The following is a 19,533-nucleotide window of genomic DNA, read 5'->3' as shown; positions in this document are numbered from 1 at the left end:
AACTTTCTGGAAAAGACCCTGATGCTGGGAAAGACTGAAGGCAAAAGGAGAAGGGGACAACAGAGGATGAGATGGCTAGATAGCATCACCGATGCAATGAATATGAACTTGAGCACACTCCGGGAGAGAGCACAGGACAGCAGGGCCTGGCGTGCTATGGTCCATGGGGTCACGAAGAGTCGGACACAACTGAAGGACTGAACACGCTCGGCTTTTGCTTCCCTTAGAACCAAGAACTCAAGTACAACATGGTCACTTTCCCCGAGTTCTTGTAACTGCTACTTGATCCACTAAGTCATCTTTGTTGGTTAGGATCAAGTCAAGGATAGCCGATCCTCTAGTTCCTTCCTCTACTTTCTGTAGGAGGAAGTTATCCGCCACACGTCAGGAATTTCCTGGAGGGGCCATGTTTTGCAGAATTTGTCTCCCAACAAATATCAGGGAAATTGAAGTCCCCCATTACTACTACATCATGCTTCCTTAAAACATTGGCTATTTGCTTTTCAAAAGATTCATCCTCATCTTCTCCTTGGTTGGGTGGCCGGTAGTAGACTCCGACCACCAGGTTCCTTTTATTCTTTGCTCCATTTATTTTGATCCAGATGCTCTCGATGGGCCTACCAAGCTCCTCCTCCCGTATTTCTGTGCAGAGATAAGTATTTTTCCCATACAGTGCAACCCCACCTCCCTTTCTGTTCCTCCTGTTCTTTTTGAACAAGTTATATCCTTCCATTGCTGTATTACAGTCCTGAGAGTCATCCCACCAAGTCTCAGTTACACATATCAAGTCATCATTTCCCTCCTGTATTAAGAGTTCAAGTTCATTCTGTTTGTTTGCCACACTCTGGGCATTAGTATATAGACATCGAAGACCATGTGCTTCATAGTCTGGCTTTCTTCCGACATGTGTCTGAAGACTATGATTGGGCGCTATCAGAGCTTTTCTCTCCATTGCAGTGCATGCGCCTACATCCATTGTTACCCCCAACATTACATCTCCCTTCCCCGCAGGATTCAGTTTAAAGCCCTCCTAATGACGTTCTTCATGCTGTGGCCAAGCACATTCTTCCCATCCTTTGTGAGGTGCAACCCATCCCTTGCCAACAGCCCATCTTCTAGGAAGTATCGCCCGTGGTGCCAGAATCCAAATCTCTCATTGGCACATAGCGTAGAGCTATGTAAAGAAAATAATACCCACAGTTAGACTTTAATTAAAGGTTTAATATATATATATATATGTGTGTGTGTGTGTATATAGATATATATGTATATGTATATAATATGTTTTATTATAACAAAATAGGCAGTTATTGTGGGTACAATATTCATTAAAATCTGACTTCTAAAAACATATTTGTATTTTCAGACTCTTACGACCATAATAATTATAATCTTTCATAATATTTTAAGGACAAAATCCATAATTCGTAGGTGAAATACAAACGTTTAAAGCACCTAAACAGTATTTGGATTAAAAAATGCAGTAACTTATCTATCAATGATATCTGTAAGACACTCCAAATAGTCTTGTATGTGCTAGTTTAAAAACAGGAGATATTTTTGTCCCTAGTAACGGCATCAGCAAAAAATGAAAAAATAGACTATAAAGAATATTCTTCTGAAATTATGAAAACACGTTTTCCCTTGTGAAATAATGCCAATTAAGCATACATTATCTTGGACATTTGAAAAAGTCTTTTATTGAACTGCCTGTAAAACTTACTTGTTGCCAAGAACAGAAAACTATGAAACTAAATCATGAACCCAATCTCCCTTGGATCAAACCATGCTAGTAAAGTTAAGCGTGCAAAAATGCTCACAATTGACATCATTAAGACCACTTTTCTTTCATGTTGTTAGGAAATCTTTAAAAGGATGTATATAAAGCTTTGTTTTCTCAAAATCTCTGAAGGATACTTTCCCTTAAACATTAAGGAGTTTACCACATAATTCCCCATTTCCTATCCACAAGAGCGGAACCAGCCACTGCCCCGCCTTGAGAAAGTGGCCGTCCACCAGCAGCTTGCAAGGTCAAGACGGTCTAAAAACAGGGACGCCGAGTGTGAAATGCTGCAGTGGCCAAAGGGCGCAGCGGCCACAGTTCCAGGGAAAAGCTGCCAGGAGGAGGGAAGGCAGAGTTGGTTGGAGGCAGAGTCGGTCCGAGGTGGAGTGCAAGACAGCCGGGTCACCTTCACAGTTTCTCCTTGGCTGGTACCCAGATGTAGGGGCTGGAGCGCTCCTCAATCACTTGCTTGACCTGGCTGTAAATCTCTTCCAATGTGTCACCTTGCACGACAGCTGCAGAGGAGAGAGCAAGCCAACTCTTGAGGCCTGGCCCTTCCCGCCGCTTCTGCAGAGCTCCCGTGGCCCTCAGCCTGCCAGCCCAGCCCAGCCGCTTCCCTTTGACTTGTAACATCCTACCACACAACCCATGCAACGGGCTCTGCTGTGGAGCTGGCCACAACGGCTGCCATGGACCAGCCATCTCCCGAGCCAGGGGCACCTCACGCTCCAGGGCCACGGCCACCTCCTCCTCCACCCAGGCAGCAGTCCGCCTGCTGTTCCTCCTGCCCCCTGTGGCCAGGATCAACGAGCCACACGCACCTCCTGACCGTAACACCCATGTCTGTGCCGCTAAGCCTGGGAAGCTGCCCCACAGTTATGGGTCCCTAACAAAGGCTGGCCAAGGCACCACAGGAACTTTTCATTCGACCTAGATTTTGGTGGCAACAACAGAAGGGATCTCAGGAGCTCATGAGGAGTTGGCTGCGAACCCAAACAAATATGACTGCTACCTTCCCCGAAGTTCCACTAGAGAGAATTCTCCCTCTAGTTCTGTGAAACTCCCTGGCCACTACATAAAGAAGGGCAGCAGTTGACTTTAACAGTACCCCTGAGAATGGTGGTGCTGAGGGGCAAAACCAACCTGTAAAATGTTCAGTAAATTCTTGCTCCAGTTTCATGGCTCGCTCAAACGTCTTCCGAGCTTGCTCCTCTGTTAATCGCTTATTCATTTCCCTGAAATTACAGACGTTAGGCAGCCATTAGCATCACAACCCAGGCAAAGACACTGAGGGCCAGGCTGTGGGCAACAACTGTTTAGCTGTGATCTGTTTAGAAGCGTCTTCCGCTCCTCGCTGGGGGGCAAGTTCCAGCCCTCAGGCAGTCAGGAAACAGCTGGAAGCATGGGGGGCCCCATGCCTGGTGAGCTTTCCCAGCAGAATCTGGGCAGGGATTCCTCCCTCCCACTGCTCAGGAGGGGGCTATAAGGGCCAACCGCCCTCGCCCCCCACTGGCTGCCTCCATACAGGGCCATCCCACTCTGTGGGGCTGTTTGCATGACATGGCAGCCCACTGTGGGTTATTTAAGCCAGTGAGACTGCTGCATGCGCAGCCGCCATTCTGCGTGTGCAACCCTCACTCGGGGGTTGTCGTGTCATGCGAACCTGGCAAGCGTGGACTATGTGAGGGCTGTTTAACACTTGCCAGGTTTGCATGACACAACAGCCGCTGCACAAGCTGGTTGGTGCCAGAGGGTGCTGGGGCTCGTTGTGGGTTAAATAACCCACAATGAGCCGTGGCAGGTCATCTGAACCCAGTCAGTGACAAGATCTTTCAAAATCCACAGTTTGGCCAGGTATGCAAAACATGCATAGATTTCTTTTAGTGTGTATAACTTACTCGACCCAGAGAACGGTCGAAGGTGGATAATGTTATGGGGTATGGAATCCACCCAGCCCTGAAGTATGGCTGCTGGGTTTCTGGGAGGAGCCTGCCCTGGGCAGCTCTGTCCCCATCAACATGCACACAGAGGGAAAAGGCACCAGGAAGCAGGGAAGGCAGCTTGATTTCACTCACATGATGTTGTCCACCGATTTGGGTTTGATGAAAACGGAGATTGGGTGCAACTGGGCTATTTGGAGCCTCTTGATCGCGTTTCCAGAGACGTCGAGGATGCAGTGCTTGCCCTGGCACATGAAGGGAAAAAGGATCTTAGAGCAGGACGCGGTGTGCCCAATGGGCAGCCAGCCTCTTGCAGCTGGTAGACGGCTCAGCCGAGGCCTCAAAGGGCAGCTGCACGGAAAGCCCCAGAGCGGGGCAAGCACCCTGTCCCGCACAAGCGCCTAGCCCAAAGGCTGAATAGGCCCATCTTTGCTGAGCCTGTCTATGAGTGGGCATCTGCAAAAGCTGCCTTTCTGCGGGCTTGGATGAGGCTTGTTTCGGCAAACATACCAGTGCAGAGGCCAGCAACATCTAGCGCTACAGACGGAAATGTCTGCGTGTGTGTTTTTGTGAGAAGACGGTTTTGTGGGGAGTCAACATGTTGGACGAGAGCGAACCAAGGGTCACGAGGCTCTTTTGAGGCAGTGCTGATGAAACCAGCTGGTTTGCCACAGGCCCTCTGCTTCCTGCTTATTTTAAGGTAACCTCCACTTTACCCAGATTGTGACTAGTCATTGTCTCTATAGTAAGGAACTATTCTCTCTCTCGCACACACGCACGCACGCACAAACACACTTACTTACTTTCAAGCCAGGTTGGAGGGAAGACAAAGTCTCTCCCCCCAACAATCTAGTTTAGCTCACATGGTGCACGTGTGCATGGCTTGCAGGCAACCTTTAGTCCACTCTTTACTTTTACAACACAGGCAATTTAAAACAACGCCTTAAAGACTAATAAATGTATTATGGCATACACTTTTGTTGACCAGAGCCCACGTCATCAGATGCATGGAATGTCACCCTGATACACATACCATTCACAAAATAATGTTGAGTGTTTATGGTCTTGACCTTTTTTCTTGGTAGAAAGGCAGAGTACAACTACTGAGGAGCGATAGGGTAGCACTCTTCAGGTACTTGAAAGGCTGACACAGGGAGGAAGGCCAGGATCTCTTCTCGATCATCCCAGAGTGCAGGACATGGAATCATGGGCTCAAGTTCCAGGAAGCCAGATTCTGGCTGAACATCAGGAAAAACTTCCTGAGTGTTAGAGCAACATGACAATGGAACCCATTCCCTAAGGAGGCGGTGGGCTCTCCCACACTGGAGGTGTTCAAGACGAGGCTGGACAGCCATCTGTCAGGGATGCTCTGACTTGGATTCCTGCCTTGAGTAGGGGGTTGGACTCGACGGTCTTGTAGGCCCCTTCCATCCCTACTATTCTGTGACTCTATGAAATACTTAAATAAATGAATGAATAAAATACAATGAACACCTTGGCACCAATGAGCTAATTAACACCTGTAGTGGGATAAAAATCTGTTGGCTTGATTCAGTCCTGAGGTGACTGGATTGAATTTCCTGATAAACTGTAATTCAGCAGGTTCATGCTGGTTTCTCTGTTTGATGTTACCTTTGTTTGAGACCAGCCACCTTAAGGTCAGTAACAATGTCCTGGGAGGTTGAAATGTTCTTCAACTGGTTTCTGAATGCTACCCATTCTGATGTCAGCTTTGTGTCCATTTATTCTTTTGCACAGAGACTGGCCTGTTTGTCCTATGTACAATGCAGAGGAGCATTACTGGCAAATGAGGCCATCTATCACACTGGAAGATGAGCACGTGAATGTGGAACCTCTGATGTCGCGAGTGACATTGCTAGGTGCTGCAATAGCACTGGCTGAACAGATATGGAGAGAGGGCTGGCATCCGGGCTGGTGGCTGGGGGAGCAGCGTGATGCCATTTTCCCCAGAAGTCTTTGCATTCTTGTTTAACCTTCTTGCAAGCTTCTTGCACCAGCCAGTTTAATAAGCTACCTTGCAGATATTTGTCCTAGGTAGGTAGGTAGGTAGGTATACATATATATATATGCACACACACACACACACACGCATATATAGTCTCTACCTCTCTGATAAGCTACAACTTTCTCACACACACACACACACACACACACTATATATATATATATATATTCTCATATTAAGTTTGAATCATTTGCATTCTAGAAAATGCATTCACTCTGATATGCTGCAACTTTTCACTGACCTCTGAGCCTACCACTGTTAACCCAAGTGACAAGTGAAAAAAAAGGCTGCGCTTTCCCCATCTAAAGGCAGGAAAAAATAACATATGCCTCAGATAAAAGAGTTCGACGGAAAAATGGTTGGTTACTATTGTATTGTTCGTACCTTCTGCTTATGTTGTAAATGAGTAGAGATGACATGAAATATTTTGGGAAGCGAATAGAACTGAGAACAATACCTCAAGTATGTTGAGCTTGAGTTCTGTTCTTTGTTAAGTTCTTTGTGAACTGCACAAAGTGCTTCGGCTACTGGGTAGTACAGAAATGGAATAAAATAAATAAATAAAAAAGCATCATGTAACCAGCTTGTAATAATAAAGAGATATTTAGGAGAAAACTGAGGGACTTCAGAAAAAGAATGCCTCTGTTCATCTTGACTTCTCTACTCCTTTTAAGACAGGTCAGAAATGTCAAATGAGTAAGACATTTTACTCTTTTTATGGAAGCCATGCTCCTGAAACAGTATTTAGGAATTCTTCTGGAAATGAGTTTTGCTTATAATAGCTACATTGTATTTTCTATGCTCTCATACTAAATGTGTGATCATGTAAAGGCTGGTTAATATTTTGAAGTAAAAGGTGAAAAGAAAGCCTGATCTGTCGGTATCATGATTCAATGAATCCACATTTCCTTGATGATGCTTTGCTCTCAGGAATCGAGTGTGACAAGTTGACTGTTGATCCATGATCAGTGACGTACAAACCTCACAGCTCAGAGTATCCCTAGACAAGGCAAATTCTGTCTTTTGAGTCTGTCTTTTGAGGTGTCACAAGACCCTTCGTTGTTTTCGTTGCAATGTCTCATCTACTATTCTATGATTCTGTGATTCACCTCTGGTCTCTGTATCCTGTTTTCTTCCTGACTTTGCCGTACTGTTTGGATCTCCACGCTACTGACTCCTAGAGCTCTGCCTGACTCTGCTTCTGGACTCCTTTTTTACTTGATTGACCTCCTGGCTTTTTTGACCTTGGCTGTGCCTCAGACCTTGCTCTGGAAAACTTGCTGTGTGTCTGGTAAAACTGTGCTTGACCATTTGCCCCCTAAACCAGCTCCTGTATCTGCTTAGCAAAGAGTCAGAACTCGGTTTACAGGAGGACACCCAGCACAGACAACTTCCTTGCAGTCCCTGCAATGGTTCCATTCTGTGGAGAACGAGAGAGAGAAGGAATTTTGTACCTGCCAGGAGCAGACAGACCATGCCAAGCCAGGAGAGCTGCTTGGCTATTCCGCACTACCTATGTAAGAACATAAGAAGAATCCTAATGTTGGATCAGACCAAGGGTCCATCTAGTCCAGCATTCTGTTCACACAGTGACCAACCAGCTGCCCATGGGAAACCCACAAGCAGGACATGAGCGCAACAGCACCCTCCCGCCCACGTTCCCCAGCAACTGGTGTACAGAGGCAGACTGCCTCTGGTACTGGAGGTAGCACCTAGCCATCAGGTCTAGTAGCCACTGATAGCCTTCTCCTCTAAGAATTTGTCTAACCCCCTTTTAAAGCCATCTAAATTGATGGCCATCACTACATTTCATTGTAGTGAATTCCATAGTTTAATTGTGCGCTGTGTGAAGAAGTCTGTCCTTTCATCTGCCCTGAATTTCCCACCAATCAGCTCCATGGTTCTAGTATTATGAGGGAGAAAAATGTCGCCCTCTCCACTTTCTCCACATCATGCATAATTTTGTACCTCTATCCTGTCCCCCTTACTTGCATTTTCTCCAAGCCAAACAACCCCAGCTGCTGTAACCTTCCCTCAGAGGGGAGTTGCTCCAGCCCCTTGATCAGTTTAGCTGACCACCCAGTGTGAACCTGACCCATCAAATGCAGCGCTAAGCAGCTGAGGCCTCAGCCTGCCACAGAGGGCATCTGGGCACTTCTCATTCACCAACAGCCCTTTGCCAACCAACCTCGACGGGGAGTTGGCTCCTTTGAGCCAGAGGCCTGGAGTCTCGGCACTCCCGCTGACACCTCAGAGTTCCTCCTGGGCAGTGTCCCAAGTGGAAGCAGCAGCCCTAGGGCTCACTGTAGGATTGTCACCCTCATCCTTCCCCTTTCCACACTGCCCTCCATCTCATTTTGTAGACTATGTTTCTTAGAAATAGCTCCAGTTCTTAAATTTGAACCAGCTTGTCATGACACCGTAATTTAACTGGACGAGGGCTGCGGAGCCTGCCAGAGCTTCAGCCTCTAAAGATTCTGGGGCGGATCCTGCAAAGAGAGTTCCCCACTGCTGGGCCTGCTTTTACAGACATGTGGAAAAGCTGTTTCTTTTTCACTCATCAGAAGCAGCACTAACTGAAGCATTTTCTGATATAAGAACAGAAGAAAGTGAACAAGAGGAAGCTTTAAGCCAATAGATCTAAGGTTCTCCCTCCTGTGACCTGGGGAGTCTCTGATGGAGGAGCCAGTGCCTTGAACCACTGCTGCTCAAATGGAAAGGCTGCCAGGGCAAACTAACAGCACCAACAACCCAAGGCCTCTCTTGCGCTATTGTGGAAGGAGATTCCGGACAGAGAAAAGGAAGGGCTTCTTCACACAGCGCATATGGAATTTACTGCAGGATGTAGTGATGGCCACCAATTTGGATGGCTTTAAAAGGGGAGGAGAAGGCAATCAATGGCTACGAGTCTTGAGGGCTATGCGCTACCTCCAGTACCAGAGGCAGTGAGCCTGTGTACACCAGTTGCTGGGGAACATGGGTGGGAGGGTGCCATTGCACTCATGCCCTGCTTGTGGGTTCCCGGTCAACAGATGGTTGGCCATTGTGTGAAAAGAATGCTGAACTAGATGGATCCTTGGTCTGATGCAGCATGGCTCTTCTTATGAGATAAAATCCTGAATGGAACACCACCTTACTAAGGATGTTGCCAACGTTTAGAAACAAACATGTCCAGCATAGGACGTTGGAAAGGATCAGCCTGGACCCAGGCTGCTCTGACAGAGCCGCCTCCTTTCCCCTTCCATCCAAACTTACCAGATGGCTGTGGCATGAAGGGCTCATGGTGAGACCTTCATGAGATGTTTGGCACTGCCATGGCAGCGTCCTGGATCAAGGATCCATGGAAGATGCAGCTCCCCATGGCTCCTGAAGTCCTAGCAGCGTTGTCAGGATCCACAGAACTACAGTTCCCATGTGTACCCAGCCTGGTTACTGAATAATTAATTGTTATTATCTGCATTAACTGTTGATTCTGCTGACCTGAAATGTCTAAGATTTCTGCCTGGATAAGCAATGTGAAGGATGCACATGCCCAGAAGGCCAAAGCCTAAAGCTACTCACTGCAACAGCCATGCTGACGACACCCACTAAGATCCTTCGAGACTATCCCCCGGACAGATGACGGATGCGGACAGCAGCTCAGGCCAACCAGCTACTTTGTCGGTGCTGGGACTCTGCAAGTGGTGAGCATGCTATGTGAGGTTTTGCTATGATTGATGTGCCACAGGGGCACGTAGGACAGAATATTAGAATAGTAGGGTTGGAAGGGGCCTATAAGGCCATCAAGTCCAACCCCCTGCTCAATGCAGAAACCCAAGTCAGAGCATCCCTGACAGAGGGCAGTCCAGCCTCGACTTGAATGCCTCCAGTGTGGGAGAGCCCACCACCTCCCCAGGTCATTGGTTCCATTGTCATATTGCTCTAACAGTCAGGGAGTTATTCCTGATGTTCAGCCAGAATCTGGCTTCCTGTAACTTGAGTCCATTATTCCGTGTCCGGCACTCTGGGATGATCGAGAAGAGATCCTGGCCTTCCTCTCGGTGACAACCTTTCAAGGACTTGAAGAGCGCTATCATATCTCCCCTCAGTCTTCTCTTCTCAAGGCTAAACATGCCCAGTTCTTTCAGTCTCTCTTCATAGGGCTTTGTTTCCAGTCCCCTGATCATCTTTGCTGCTCTCCTCTGAACCCTCTCCAGCTTGTCTGCATCCTTCTTAAAGTGTGGTGCCCAGAACTGGACACAGTAGTCCAGATGAGGCCTAACCAGTGCTGAGTAGAGGGGAACTAGTACTTCCCGGGATTTGGAAGCGATGCTTCTATGAATGCAGCCCAAAAGAGCATTGGCCTTTTCTGTAGCCACATCACACTGCTGGCTCATATTCAGCTTGTGATCGACAACAATTCCAAGTTCCTTCTCGCTCATAGTGTTGTTGAGCCACGTATCCCCCATCTTGTAGCTGTGCATTTGGTTTCTTTTTCCTAGGTGCAGAACTTAGCATTTATCCCTATTAAATGTCATTCTGTTGTTTTCTGCCCAGCGCTCCAGTCTATCCAGATCACTTTGAATTTTGTTTCTGTCTTCCAAAGTATTAGCTATCCTGCCCAATTTGGTGTCATCTCCAAATTTGATCAGCATTCCCTGCACCTCCTCCTCCAAGTCATTCATAAAAACGTTGAAGAGCACTGGGCCCAGGACTGAGCCCTGCGGTACCCCACTCGTTACCTCTCCCCAAGTTGAGAAGGTCCCACTGATAAGCACTCTTTGAGTCCGATTCTGTAGCCAGCTGTGGATCCACCGGATCGTTGTTTCATGTAGCCCACTTTGAGCTAGTTTGCTCATCAGGAGATCATGGGGCACTTTGTCGAAAGCTTTGCTGAAGTCGAGGTATATTATGTGCACAGCATTCTCACGGTCTACAAGGGAGGTGACCTGATCCAAAAATGAGATCAGATTTGTCTGGCAGGACTTGTTTTTGACAAATCCATGTTGGCTTCAAGTAATCACGGCATTGTTTTCAAGGTGCTTCCAGATGGATTGCTTTATCATCTGCTCCAGACTTTTCCCAGGGATTGATGTCAGACTGACTGGTCTGTAGTTCCCAGGTTCCTCCTTTTTACCCTTTTTGAAGAGAGGGACAGCATTCACCCTCCTCCAGTCATCTGGCACTTCCCCCGTCCTCCATGATTGCTCAAAGAGAATAGACAGTGGTTCTGAGAGTTCTTCTGCCAGTTCCTTTATTACTCTAGGAAGCAGTTCATCTGGCCCTGGAGATCTGAACTCATTCAAAGTCATTAGGTGTTCCTTGACCATATGCCTATCGATCTCAAGCTGCAATCCTGCCCCTTCAGCCTGCACTTTGCCTTTGCCAGGGGGGTTATAGACCCTCTTTTGGGAGAAGACTGAGCCAAAGTAGGAATTGAGCACCTCTGCCTTCTCTTTGTCATCTGTTATCTTTCCTCTGCCTTTTACTGTGCACATAGTTGAAGAAAGCCTTTTTGTTGTTTTTAGCATCCCTTGTTAACTTCAGCTCGTTCTCAGCTTTAGCCTTCCTGACACCATCCCTGCAATTCTGTGCTACCTGCCTGTATTCTTCCTTTGTTACTTGGCCTTCTTTCCACTTCCTATATGTGTCCTTTTTTGTTTTCAGGTCATCCCTAAGCATTTTGTGAAGCCACATTGGCTTCTTCTGTTGTCTTCCACCTTTTCTTCTTGTAGGAAATTGTTTGTGATTGTGCCTTGAGAATTTCCTTTTTTAAAAGCTCCCACCCGTCTTGGACTCCTTTTCTCGTTAGCGTCGCTTGCCATGGGACCTTGCTGATCATTGTTCTGAGTTTATTAAAATCAGCTTTCCTAAAATCCAGGATACGCGTTTGACTACACTCGGCTTTTGCTTCCCTTAGAACCAAGAACTCAAGTGCAACATGGTCGCTTTCCCACAGAGTTCCTGTAACTGCTACTTTATCCACTAAGTCATCTCTGTTGGTTAGGATCAAGTCAAGGATAGCCGATCCTCTAGTTCCTTCCTCTTCTTTCTGCAGGAGGAAGTTATCCGCCACATAAGTCAGGAATTTCCGGGAGGGGCCATGTTTTGCAGAATTTGTCTCCCAACAAATATCGGGGAAACTGAAGTCCCCCATTACTACTACATCATGCTTCCTTGAAACATTGGCTATTTGCTTTTCAAAAGCTTCATCCTCGTCTTCTCCTTGATTCGGTGGCTGGTAGTAGACTCTGACCACCAGGTTCCTTTTATTCTTTGCTCCATTTATTTAGATCCAGATGCTCTCGATGGGGCTACCAAGCTCCTCCTCCTGTATTTCTGTGCAGGGATATGTCTTTTTCACATACAGTGCAACCCCACCTCCCTTTCTGTTCCTCCTGTTCTTTTGGAACAAGTTATATCCTTCAATTGCTGTATTCCAGTCATGGGAGTTATCCCACCAAGTCTCAGTTATACCTATCAAGTCATAATTTCCCTCCTGTATGAAGAGTTCAGGTTCGCTCTGTTTGTTTCCCATACTCTGGGCATTAGTATATAGACATCGAAGACCATGTGCTTCATAGTCTGGCTTTCTTCCTACATGTTTCTGAAGACTGTTATTGGGCGCTATCAGAGCTGTTCTCTCCGCTGCAGTGCATGCGCCTACGTCCATTGTTACCCCCAACATTACATCTCCCTTCCCCGTAGGATTCAGTTTAAAGCCCTCCTGATGAAGTTCTTCATGCTGTGGCCAAACACATTCTTCCCATCCTTTGTGAGGTGCAACCCGTCCCTTGCCAACAGCCCATCTTCCAGGAAGTATAGCCCGTGGTCCCAGAATCTAAATCTCTCTTGTCGCCACATAGCGTAGAGCTATGTAAAGAAAATAATACCCACAGTTAGACTTTAATTAAAGAAGGTTTAATATATATATTAAGCCAGCAGCTGCACCGGGTGGATCCTGAGTCTGCTTCCGCCCCCGCCAAACAGGTACTAAGGCGGGGCTGCCAGAGGCAGCACCTCGGCGTGCGCCTCGGCATCGCGCCAACTGCGATGCTAAGTGCGCACTTAGCGTCGCACTTGGAGTCGCACGGAACAGCACCTGCAGACCCACCCACCTGCTTCTCCAGAGACACCAGCAGCCACAGATACCAGCAGCAAATAGCAGCAGCAGAGGGCAGCAGTTTTAAAGACCAGGGAGAAAGGGGCAAACGTGGACTTTATTTGCTCTTTCTTAGCTGCTGTTCTCTTTTATCTTTTTTATGTTCTTTTAAACTGTTGTGCATTTTATATCTTAACATTTTAATATGTGCCTGGGAGGACTATTGAGCAACTCAGGGGGTTGGGGAGATGCCACCATAACTGTGGTCATGGGCAGGGGGAGGTATGGCATTGGGGGATTAGCAAGCCAGCTGAGGAGAAGAGGGGCTAGACAATTTACAGCTGTCCCCTCTTCTGGTTCTTCCCCCAACCTGATGGTTCCTGGCAGCCTTACCAGACTCCCCTCGGGTCTGGTGGTGCTGCTGCTGAATGCCAGGTCGGCCCAAAATAAAATCTCCCACATCCATGATTTGATTGTGGATGAGGGGGCTGACCTGGTATGTATTACTGAGACCTGGGTGGGGGAACTGGGAGGGGTCTCTCCCTCTCCAGGCTTCCTGCTCATTCGAGTGCAGATCTTGAGTGTTTGTACCTTGTGTTGGGTACCCGGGACAGATTGGGGATTCTGTTGGTGTACTGCCCACCCCGCTGCCCATCACTCTCCCTGCCTGAGCTGACGGAGGTGGTCTCGGACTTGGTGCTGAGGACCCCTAGGATGATGGTCCTGGGGGATCTCAACTTCCATGCCGAGGCTGCTCTATCCCGGGCAGCTCAGGCCTTAATGGCCGCCATGACAACCATGGGGCTGCCCCAACATGTCATTGGCCCAACACATATAAAAGGACACACTCTTGATCTGGTTTCTCGACTGGGCAGGAGGATGGTGATCTGGAAGTGGAGGAATTAACATCTGTCCCTTTGTCATGGTCAGATCACTTCCTGTTGAGGTTTAGACTCCTGGCAGCCTTCCCTCTCTGCAAGGGTGGGGGACCTATTAAAATGGTCCACCCCCGGAGGCTAATGGATTCTGATGGATTCCAGAGGGCTCTGGGGAATTTTCCTGCTGGTATGGCTGGTGCGCATGTCGAAGCCCAGGTCACTCTGTGGAATGCAGAGATGACTCGGGCAGTCGGCACGATCACACCCAAGCGCCCTCTCCCTCTGAGCAGAGCCCGGCCAGCTCCTTGGTATACACCTGAGCTGAGGGCAATGAAGCAAGAGGGGAGGCGGCTAGAACGCAGGTGGAGGAAAACTCGTGCTGAGTCTGACTGAACACAGGTAAGAGCTCACTATCGAGCCTACTCTGTGGCGGTGGGGGTGGCAAAGAGACAGTTCTTTTCCACCAGCATTGCATCTTCTCAGTGTCGTCCAGCAGAGATTTTCCAAGTGGTTCGCGGCCGGTTACATTCTGGGCCAGGGAGAGAGACGGTGGAACCCTCGGTGGCACGTTGTGACGAGTTTGCACGGCACTTTGAAGATAAAGTCGCTCAGATTCGTCATGAATTGGACACCACCATTAATGCAGTTCCATTGGTAGAAGCATTCAGAGCACCGTCTGGTCCAGTTTTACTGGATGAGTTTCAGTTACTGAGGCCTGAGGATGTGGACAAGGTGCTTGGCCAAGTCCGATAGACCACTTGTGTGCTTGACCCTTGCCCTTCATGGCTTATTAAACCAAACAAGGAGGGGATGTCTGGCTGGGTCCAGGAGGTTGCAAATTCCTCTTTGGGAGAGGGAGTGGTGCCTGCCGCTTTAAAAGAGGCAGTAATTAGACCACTCCTGAAAAAGCCTAAACTGGACCCAGAGAATGTTAACAATTATAGGCCAGTGGGCAACATCCCCTTCCTGGGCAAGGTGCTTCAGCGGGTGGTTGTAGGACAGCTCCAGGCACTGTTGAATGAAATGGATTATCTAGATCCATTTCAATCGGGCTTCAGGCCTGGTTTTGGAACGGAAACTGCCTTGGTCGCCCTGTGGGATGACCTCTGCCAGGAGAGGGACAGGGGGAGTGCGACCCTGTTGATTCTTCTGGACCTCTCAGCAGCTTTCGATACCATCGACCATGGTATCCTTCTGGATAGGTTGTCTGGGTTGGGAGTTGGAGGCACTGCATTACAGTGGTTCCGCTCCTACTTGGATGGCTGATTCCAGAAGGTGGTGCTGGGGGATTATTGCTCTGTGCCATGAAAATTGTGCCACGGGGTTCCACAGGGCTCTATTTTATCCCCCATGCTGTTTAACATCTACATGAAACCGCTGGGGGAGGTTATCCGGAGGTGTGGGCTGAGGTGCCATCAATATGCGGATGACACCCAGCTCTACCTCTCTTTCTCATCAAAAGCAGGTGAGGCAGTGGCTGTTCTGAATCAGGGCCTGGGCACGGTAATGGACTGGATGAGGGCCAATAAACTGAAACTCAATCCAGACAAGACGGAGGTGCTGTTAGTGGGTGGTTCGTCTGCCCGGCTAGGTGATATTCAACCTGTTCTGGAGGGGGTTGCACTCCCCCTAAAGGATCAGGTTCCTAGTTTGGGGGTGCTCTTGGATCCAGAACTGTCACTTGAGGCACAGGTGAACTCAGTGGCACGGAGCACTTTTTATCAGCTTAGGCTGGTATACCAACTACACCCTTAGCTGGACAGACAGAGCCTAGCTACAGTTATCCATGCTCTGATAACTTCTCATCTGGATTACTGCAATACGTTATATGTGGGGCTGCCTTTGAAAACGGTCCGGAAACTTCAGCTGGTCCAAAATAGGGCAGCAAGATTGTTAACAGGGACTGGCCTGCGAGCTCATATTACGCCAGTACTTTTTCAGCTGCACTGGCTGCCAGCCCATTTCCGGGCCCGATTCAAAGTGCTGGTATTAACATTCAAAGCCCTTAACGGCTTGGGGCCAGGTTATCTGAAGGATTGCCTCCTCCCACGTGTGCCTGCCCGGACCTTAAGATCATCGTCAGCGTCATGTGTGTGTGTGTATATGTATATAATATGTTTTATTATAACAAAATTGGCAGTTATTGTGGGTAAAATATTCATTAAAATCTGACTTCTAAGAACATATTTGTATTTTCAGACTCTTACAACCATAATAATAATAATCTTTCAGAATATTTTAAGGACAAAATCCGTAATTCGTGGGTGAAATACAAACGTTTAAAGCACCTAAACAGTATTTGGATTAAAAAATGCAGTAACTGTTATCTATCAATGATATCTGATAACATTCCAAATTGTCTTGTATGTGCTAGTTTAAAAACAGGAGATATTTTTGTCCCTAGTAACGGCATCAGCAAAAAAGTTCGTTCTGTTTGTTTCCCATACTCTGGGCATTAGTATATAGACATCGAAGACCATGTGCTTCATAGTCTGGCTTTCTTCTCACATGTGTCTGAAGACTATGATTGGGCACTATCAGAGCTGTTCTCTCCATTGCAGTGCATGCGCCTACGTCCATTGTTACCTCCAACATTACATCTCCCTTCCCCGTAGGATTCAGTTTAAAGCCCTCCTGATGAAGTTCTTCATGCTGTGGCCAAACACATTCTTCCCATCCTTTGTGAGGTGCAACCTGTCCCTTGCCAACAGCCCATCTTCCAGGAAGTATAGCCCGTGGTCCCAGAATCCAAATCTCTCTCGTTGGCACCATCTTCGTAGCCAGTCATTCACCCGGAGTATTTTTCATTCCCTTTCTATCCCTCTTCTATCTACTGGAAGGATGGATGAGAAAACTATCCGGGCCCCAAAGTTCTTGAGTTTCCTTCCCAAAGCTTCAAAGTCTGATGTGATCTCTTCGTAGCTCCGCTTGGCAGTATCATTTGTTCCCACATGGATGGGAACTAAACATTATTCAAGGTTAGGTCTGACCAAAGCAGAGTAGAGTGGAACTACCGCTTACCGTGATTTAGAAACTAGACTTCTATTGATGCAATCCAAAATTTCATTTGCCTTTTTTGCAACCATATCACACTGTTGACTCATATTCAGCTTGTGATTGACTACAACTCCAAGATCCTTTTCCCATATACTATTGCCAAGCCAGGGATCCCCATCTTATACCTGAGCATTTGATTTCTTTTTCCTAAATGAAAAACTTTGCACTCATCTCTGTTGAATTTCATTCTGTTATTTTCTGCCAAGTTTTCTAACTTAACAAGAACATTTTGAATTTTGTTTCCGTCCCATCCCACCCAATTTTGTGTCATTTGCAAATCTGATAAGCTTTCTGCCTCCCTCCCCCTGGTTCCTCCAAGTCATTAATAAAAATGTTGCAAGGAACAAAGCCCAAGACTGAGCCCTGCGGCACCCCACACAATGCCTCCCTGCAGTTTGGTGAGGAACCACGGACGAGCACTCTCCGAGCGTGGTTCTCCAGCTATGCCTTCCCCTAGTAGCGCCATCCAGCCCACACCTCACTGACTTGCTAATCAGGAGATCACATATACATGTCGTTTAATAATTTATCCCTTGGTAAAACTGAAGCAATTACCCTCACAAATCTTAGTTACGGTAAGATTAATCGTGTGGGATGCTCTGGCAGCACTGAAGGTCTAAGTGTGACCCCACCATAAGGCCTCCCTCTGCTGTGAGTTTGTTTCACTACTGCCAGGTAAATAAATGATGAGGAAGGGAAGTTGGGGCAGAACAAGCACTGGAGCAATTCCAAATTCCACATAAATACTTTTTTGGAAGTGGTGCAGCAATTTACCTTCTCGGCTACCTCCCGCACAGACTGAACGCTCGTCCCATATAGATGATTGTTGTACTGGCCAGCTTCAATGAACCTGTGATCCTGAATATCTTTTTCCATTTGTTCTCGGGACGTAACGAAGTGGTAATCCCGCCCATCCACTTCATAGTCTCGCTTTGGTCGGGTAGTGTCTTTACAGAGAAAGAAAAAGAGAAAGAAGGGAGGGAGGCAGCTTTAAAGCAAACTGACACAATATCCAACCACTGCAGGTATTACAAACATCAGCTTCTTAATCCCCATTCACTCCTGAACTGACTCCAGACACAGGTTTATCGCTTCCACTGCTCCCACAGGACTGGACAATGGGAACGAGAAGTAAGAGGTAGAGTTGTCTGTCCTGTGAATACTGGAGACATCTCAGCTCAGCCCTCCAGATGGCCTCAGCCAATGGTTCCAAATTTCTGGTACAGATCAGAAAGCATGGGAGACAGAGGGAGCCACGCAGTACCCACCTGGCCAGAGACCATGGGGTAGAACAGGACTTTCTTCCGGCATTATCATCTGGGGCCAGTCTTCCATAGATGAATGGAACTACTGATGAGCTGTATCATGTATATCCATTCCAGCCAGATGGCACAGAGGGGTATCATGGATACGTAGTATCAAAAGCTACGCAGAGATCCATTAGAATCAATATGGTAGCACTCCCCTACCTATCCCTTTCTCTTGTCCTTACATTTATACTTTCAATATATTTTTTTAAAAATGATGTTTTTATTATCTTACGCATTTAATTTTGTAATGCAAACTTATTCACCAAGGTTGAGGTCATTGCATAATTGTTGTTTTCTTTATATTTCCTCTGACAAAGGAGCATCTCTGAAACACAATGGGTTCAAATAAAGACGTCTCCTTCTGGCACCTTTGAAAATACGTTCTCTTTTTGCATTTCATTCAGTCTGGGTGCCTCCCTTTTGGTTTGGTTTTCCCACCTTGGCCACACTGTAAAATGCCTTCCACCATCCAGGAAAGCTCTGTTGTATGACACTAAGCAGATGCTGCAATGGTGGTGAAGTAAGATACCATCACTGCCATTACGATCATAGAGTTGGCCCTAATAAGAGCGCTAGCCGGATCCGATTTGTCTTGAATCTTCTGCCATTCCTTTCATTGTTCCCAGTTACCCAGAAAACCAAAGAGCTGCCCAAAGCCACCAAAAAGGGGGATGATATTTGGGTCGCTAATCCAGGACTTTCCCCTCTTCTAAAGATCAAGCAAGGCCAGGCCACAAATGCTACTAGGATAATTCCCAACACACATCAGGAACCCATTCAGATTCATAGAATCATAGCATAGTATGGTTGGAAGGGACCTACAAGGCCATCGAGTCCAACCCCCTGCTCAATGCAGGAATCCAGGTCAGAGCATCCCTGACAGACGGCTGTCCAGCCTCGTCTTCAATGCCTCCAGCGTGGGAGAGCCCACCACCTCCCCAGTTAATGGGTTCCATTGTTGCCATTGTTGTATTGCTCTAGCAGTCAGGAGGTTTCTCCTGATGTTCAGCCAGAATCTAGCTTCCTGTGACTTGAGCCTATTATTCCGTGTCCTGCATTCTAGGATGATCGAGAAGAGATCCTGGCCTTCCTGTCTGTGACAACCTTTCAAGTACTTGAAGAGTGCTATCATATCTCCCCTCAGTCTTCTCAAGGCTAAACATGCCCAGTTCTTTCAGTCTCTCTTCATAGGGATATTTGTTGGGAGACAAATTCTGCAAAACATGGCCCCTCCAGGAAATTCCTGACTGGTGTGACAGATTAACATCCATCACTGCCTTGTTGTGGCGAAGGGGCTTGCGTAACTCAGTGAAGCCATAAGCTATGTCGTGCAGGGCCACCCAAGACGGACAGGTCATAGCAGAGAGTTCTGACAAAATGTGGTCCACTGGAGAAGGAAATGGCAACCCACTCCAGTATTCTTGCCAAGAAAACCCCATGGAACATATCACAAGGCTA

General features: G+C 47.4%; 1 protein-coding gene across 12 annotated transcripts in view; it reads right to left on the bottom strand.

The window, feature by feature from the left end:
• Positions 1–1,200: 1,200 nt before the first annotated feature.
• DLG1 (discs large MAGUK scaffold protein 1) overlaps positions 1,201–19,533 on the bottom strand; it is a 274,255-nt gene continuing 255,922 nt past the window's right edge. For all 12 annotated transcript variants that reach the window (XM_084847875.1, XM_084847877.1, XM_084847865.1 and 9 more), the window contains 4 exons: positions 17,540–17,712; positions 3,859–3,968; positions 2,927–3,018; positions 1,201–2,298 (listed from right to left, as the gene is read on the bottom strand). In XM_084847875.1, coding sequence (XP_084704001.1) covers positions 2,192–2,298; positions 2,927–3,018; positions 3,859–3,968; positions 17,540–17,712 — 482 coding nt within the window. In that variant the 3' untranslated portion in view covers positions 1,201–2,191. The remainder of the gene's footprint in view (positions 2,299–2,926; positions 3,019–3,858; positions 3,969–17,539; positions 17,713–19,533) is intronic.

Source organism: Heloderma suspectum, chromosome 3 (genome assembly GCF_057233095.1).
Source record: "Heloderma suspectum isolate Gila_16-S chromosome 3, 16-S_ref, whole genome shotgun sequence".
Taxonomy (NCBI): Eukaryota; Metazoa; Chordata; class Lepidosauria; order Squamata; family Helodermatidae; genus Heloderma; species Heloderma suspectum.
The sequence above is the reverse complement of the archived record's forward strand: the minus strand, read 5'-3'. Positions and strand labels throughout refer to the sequence as shown.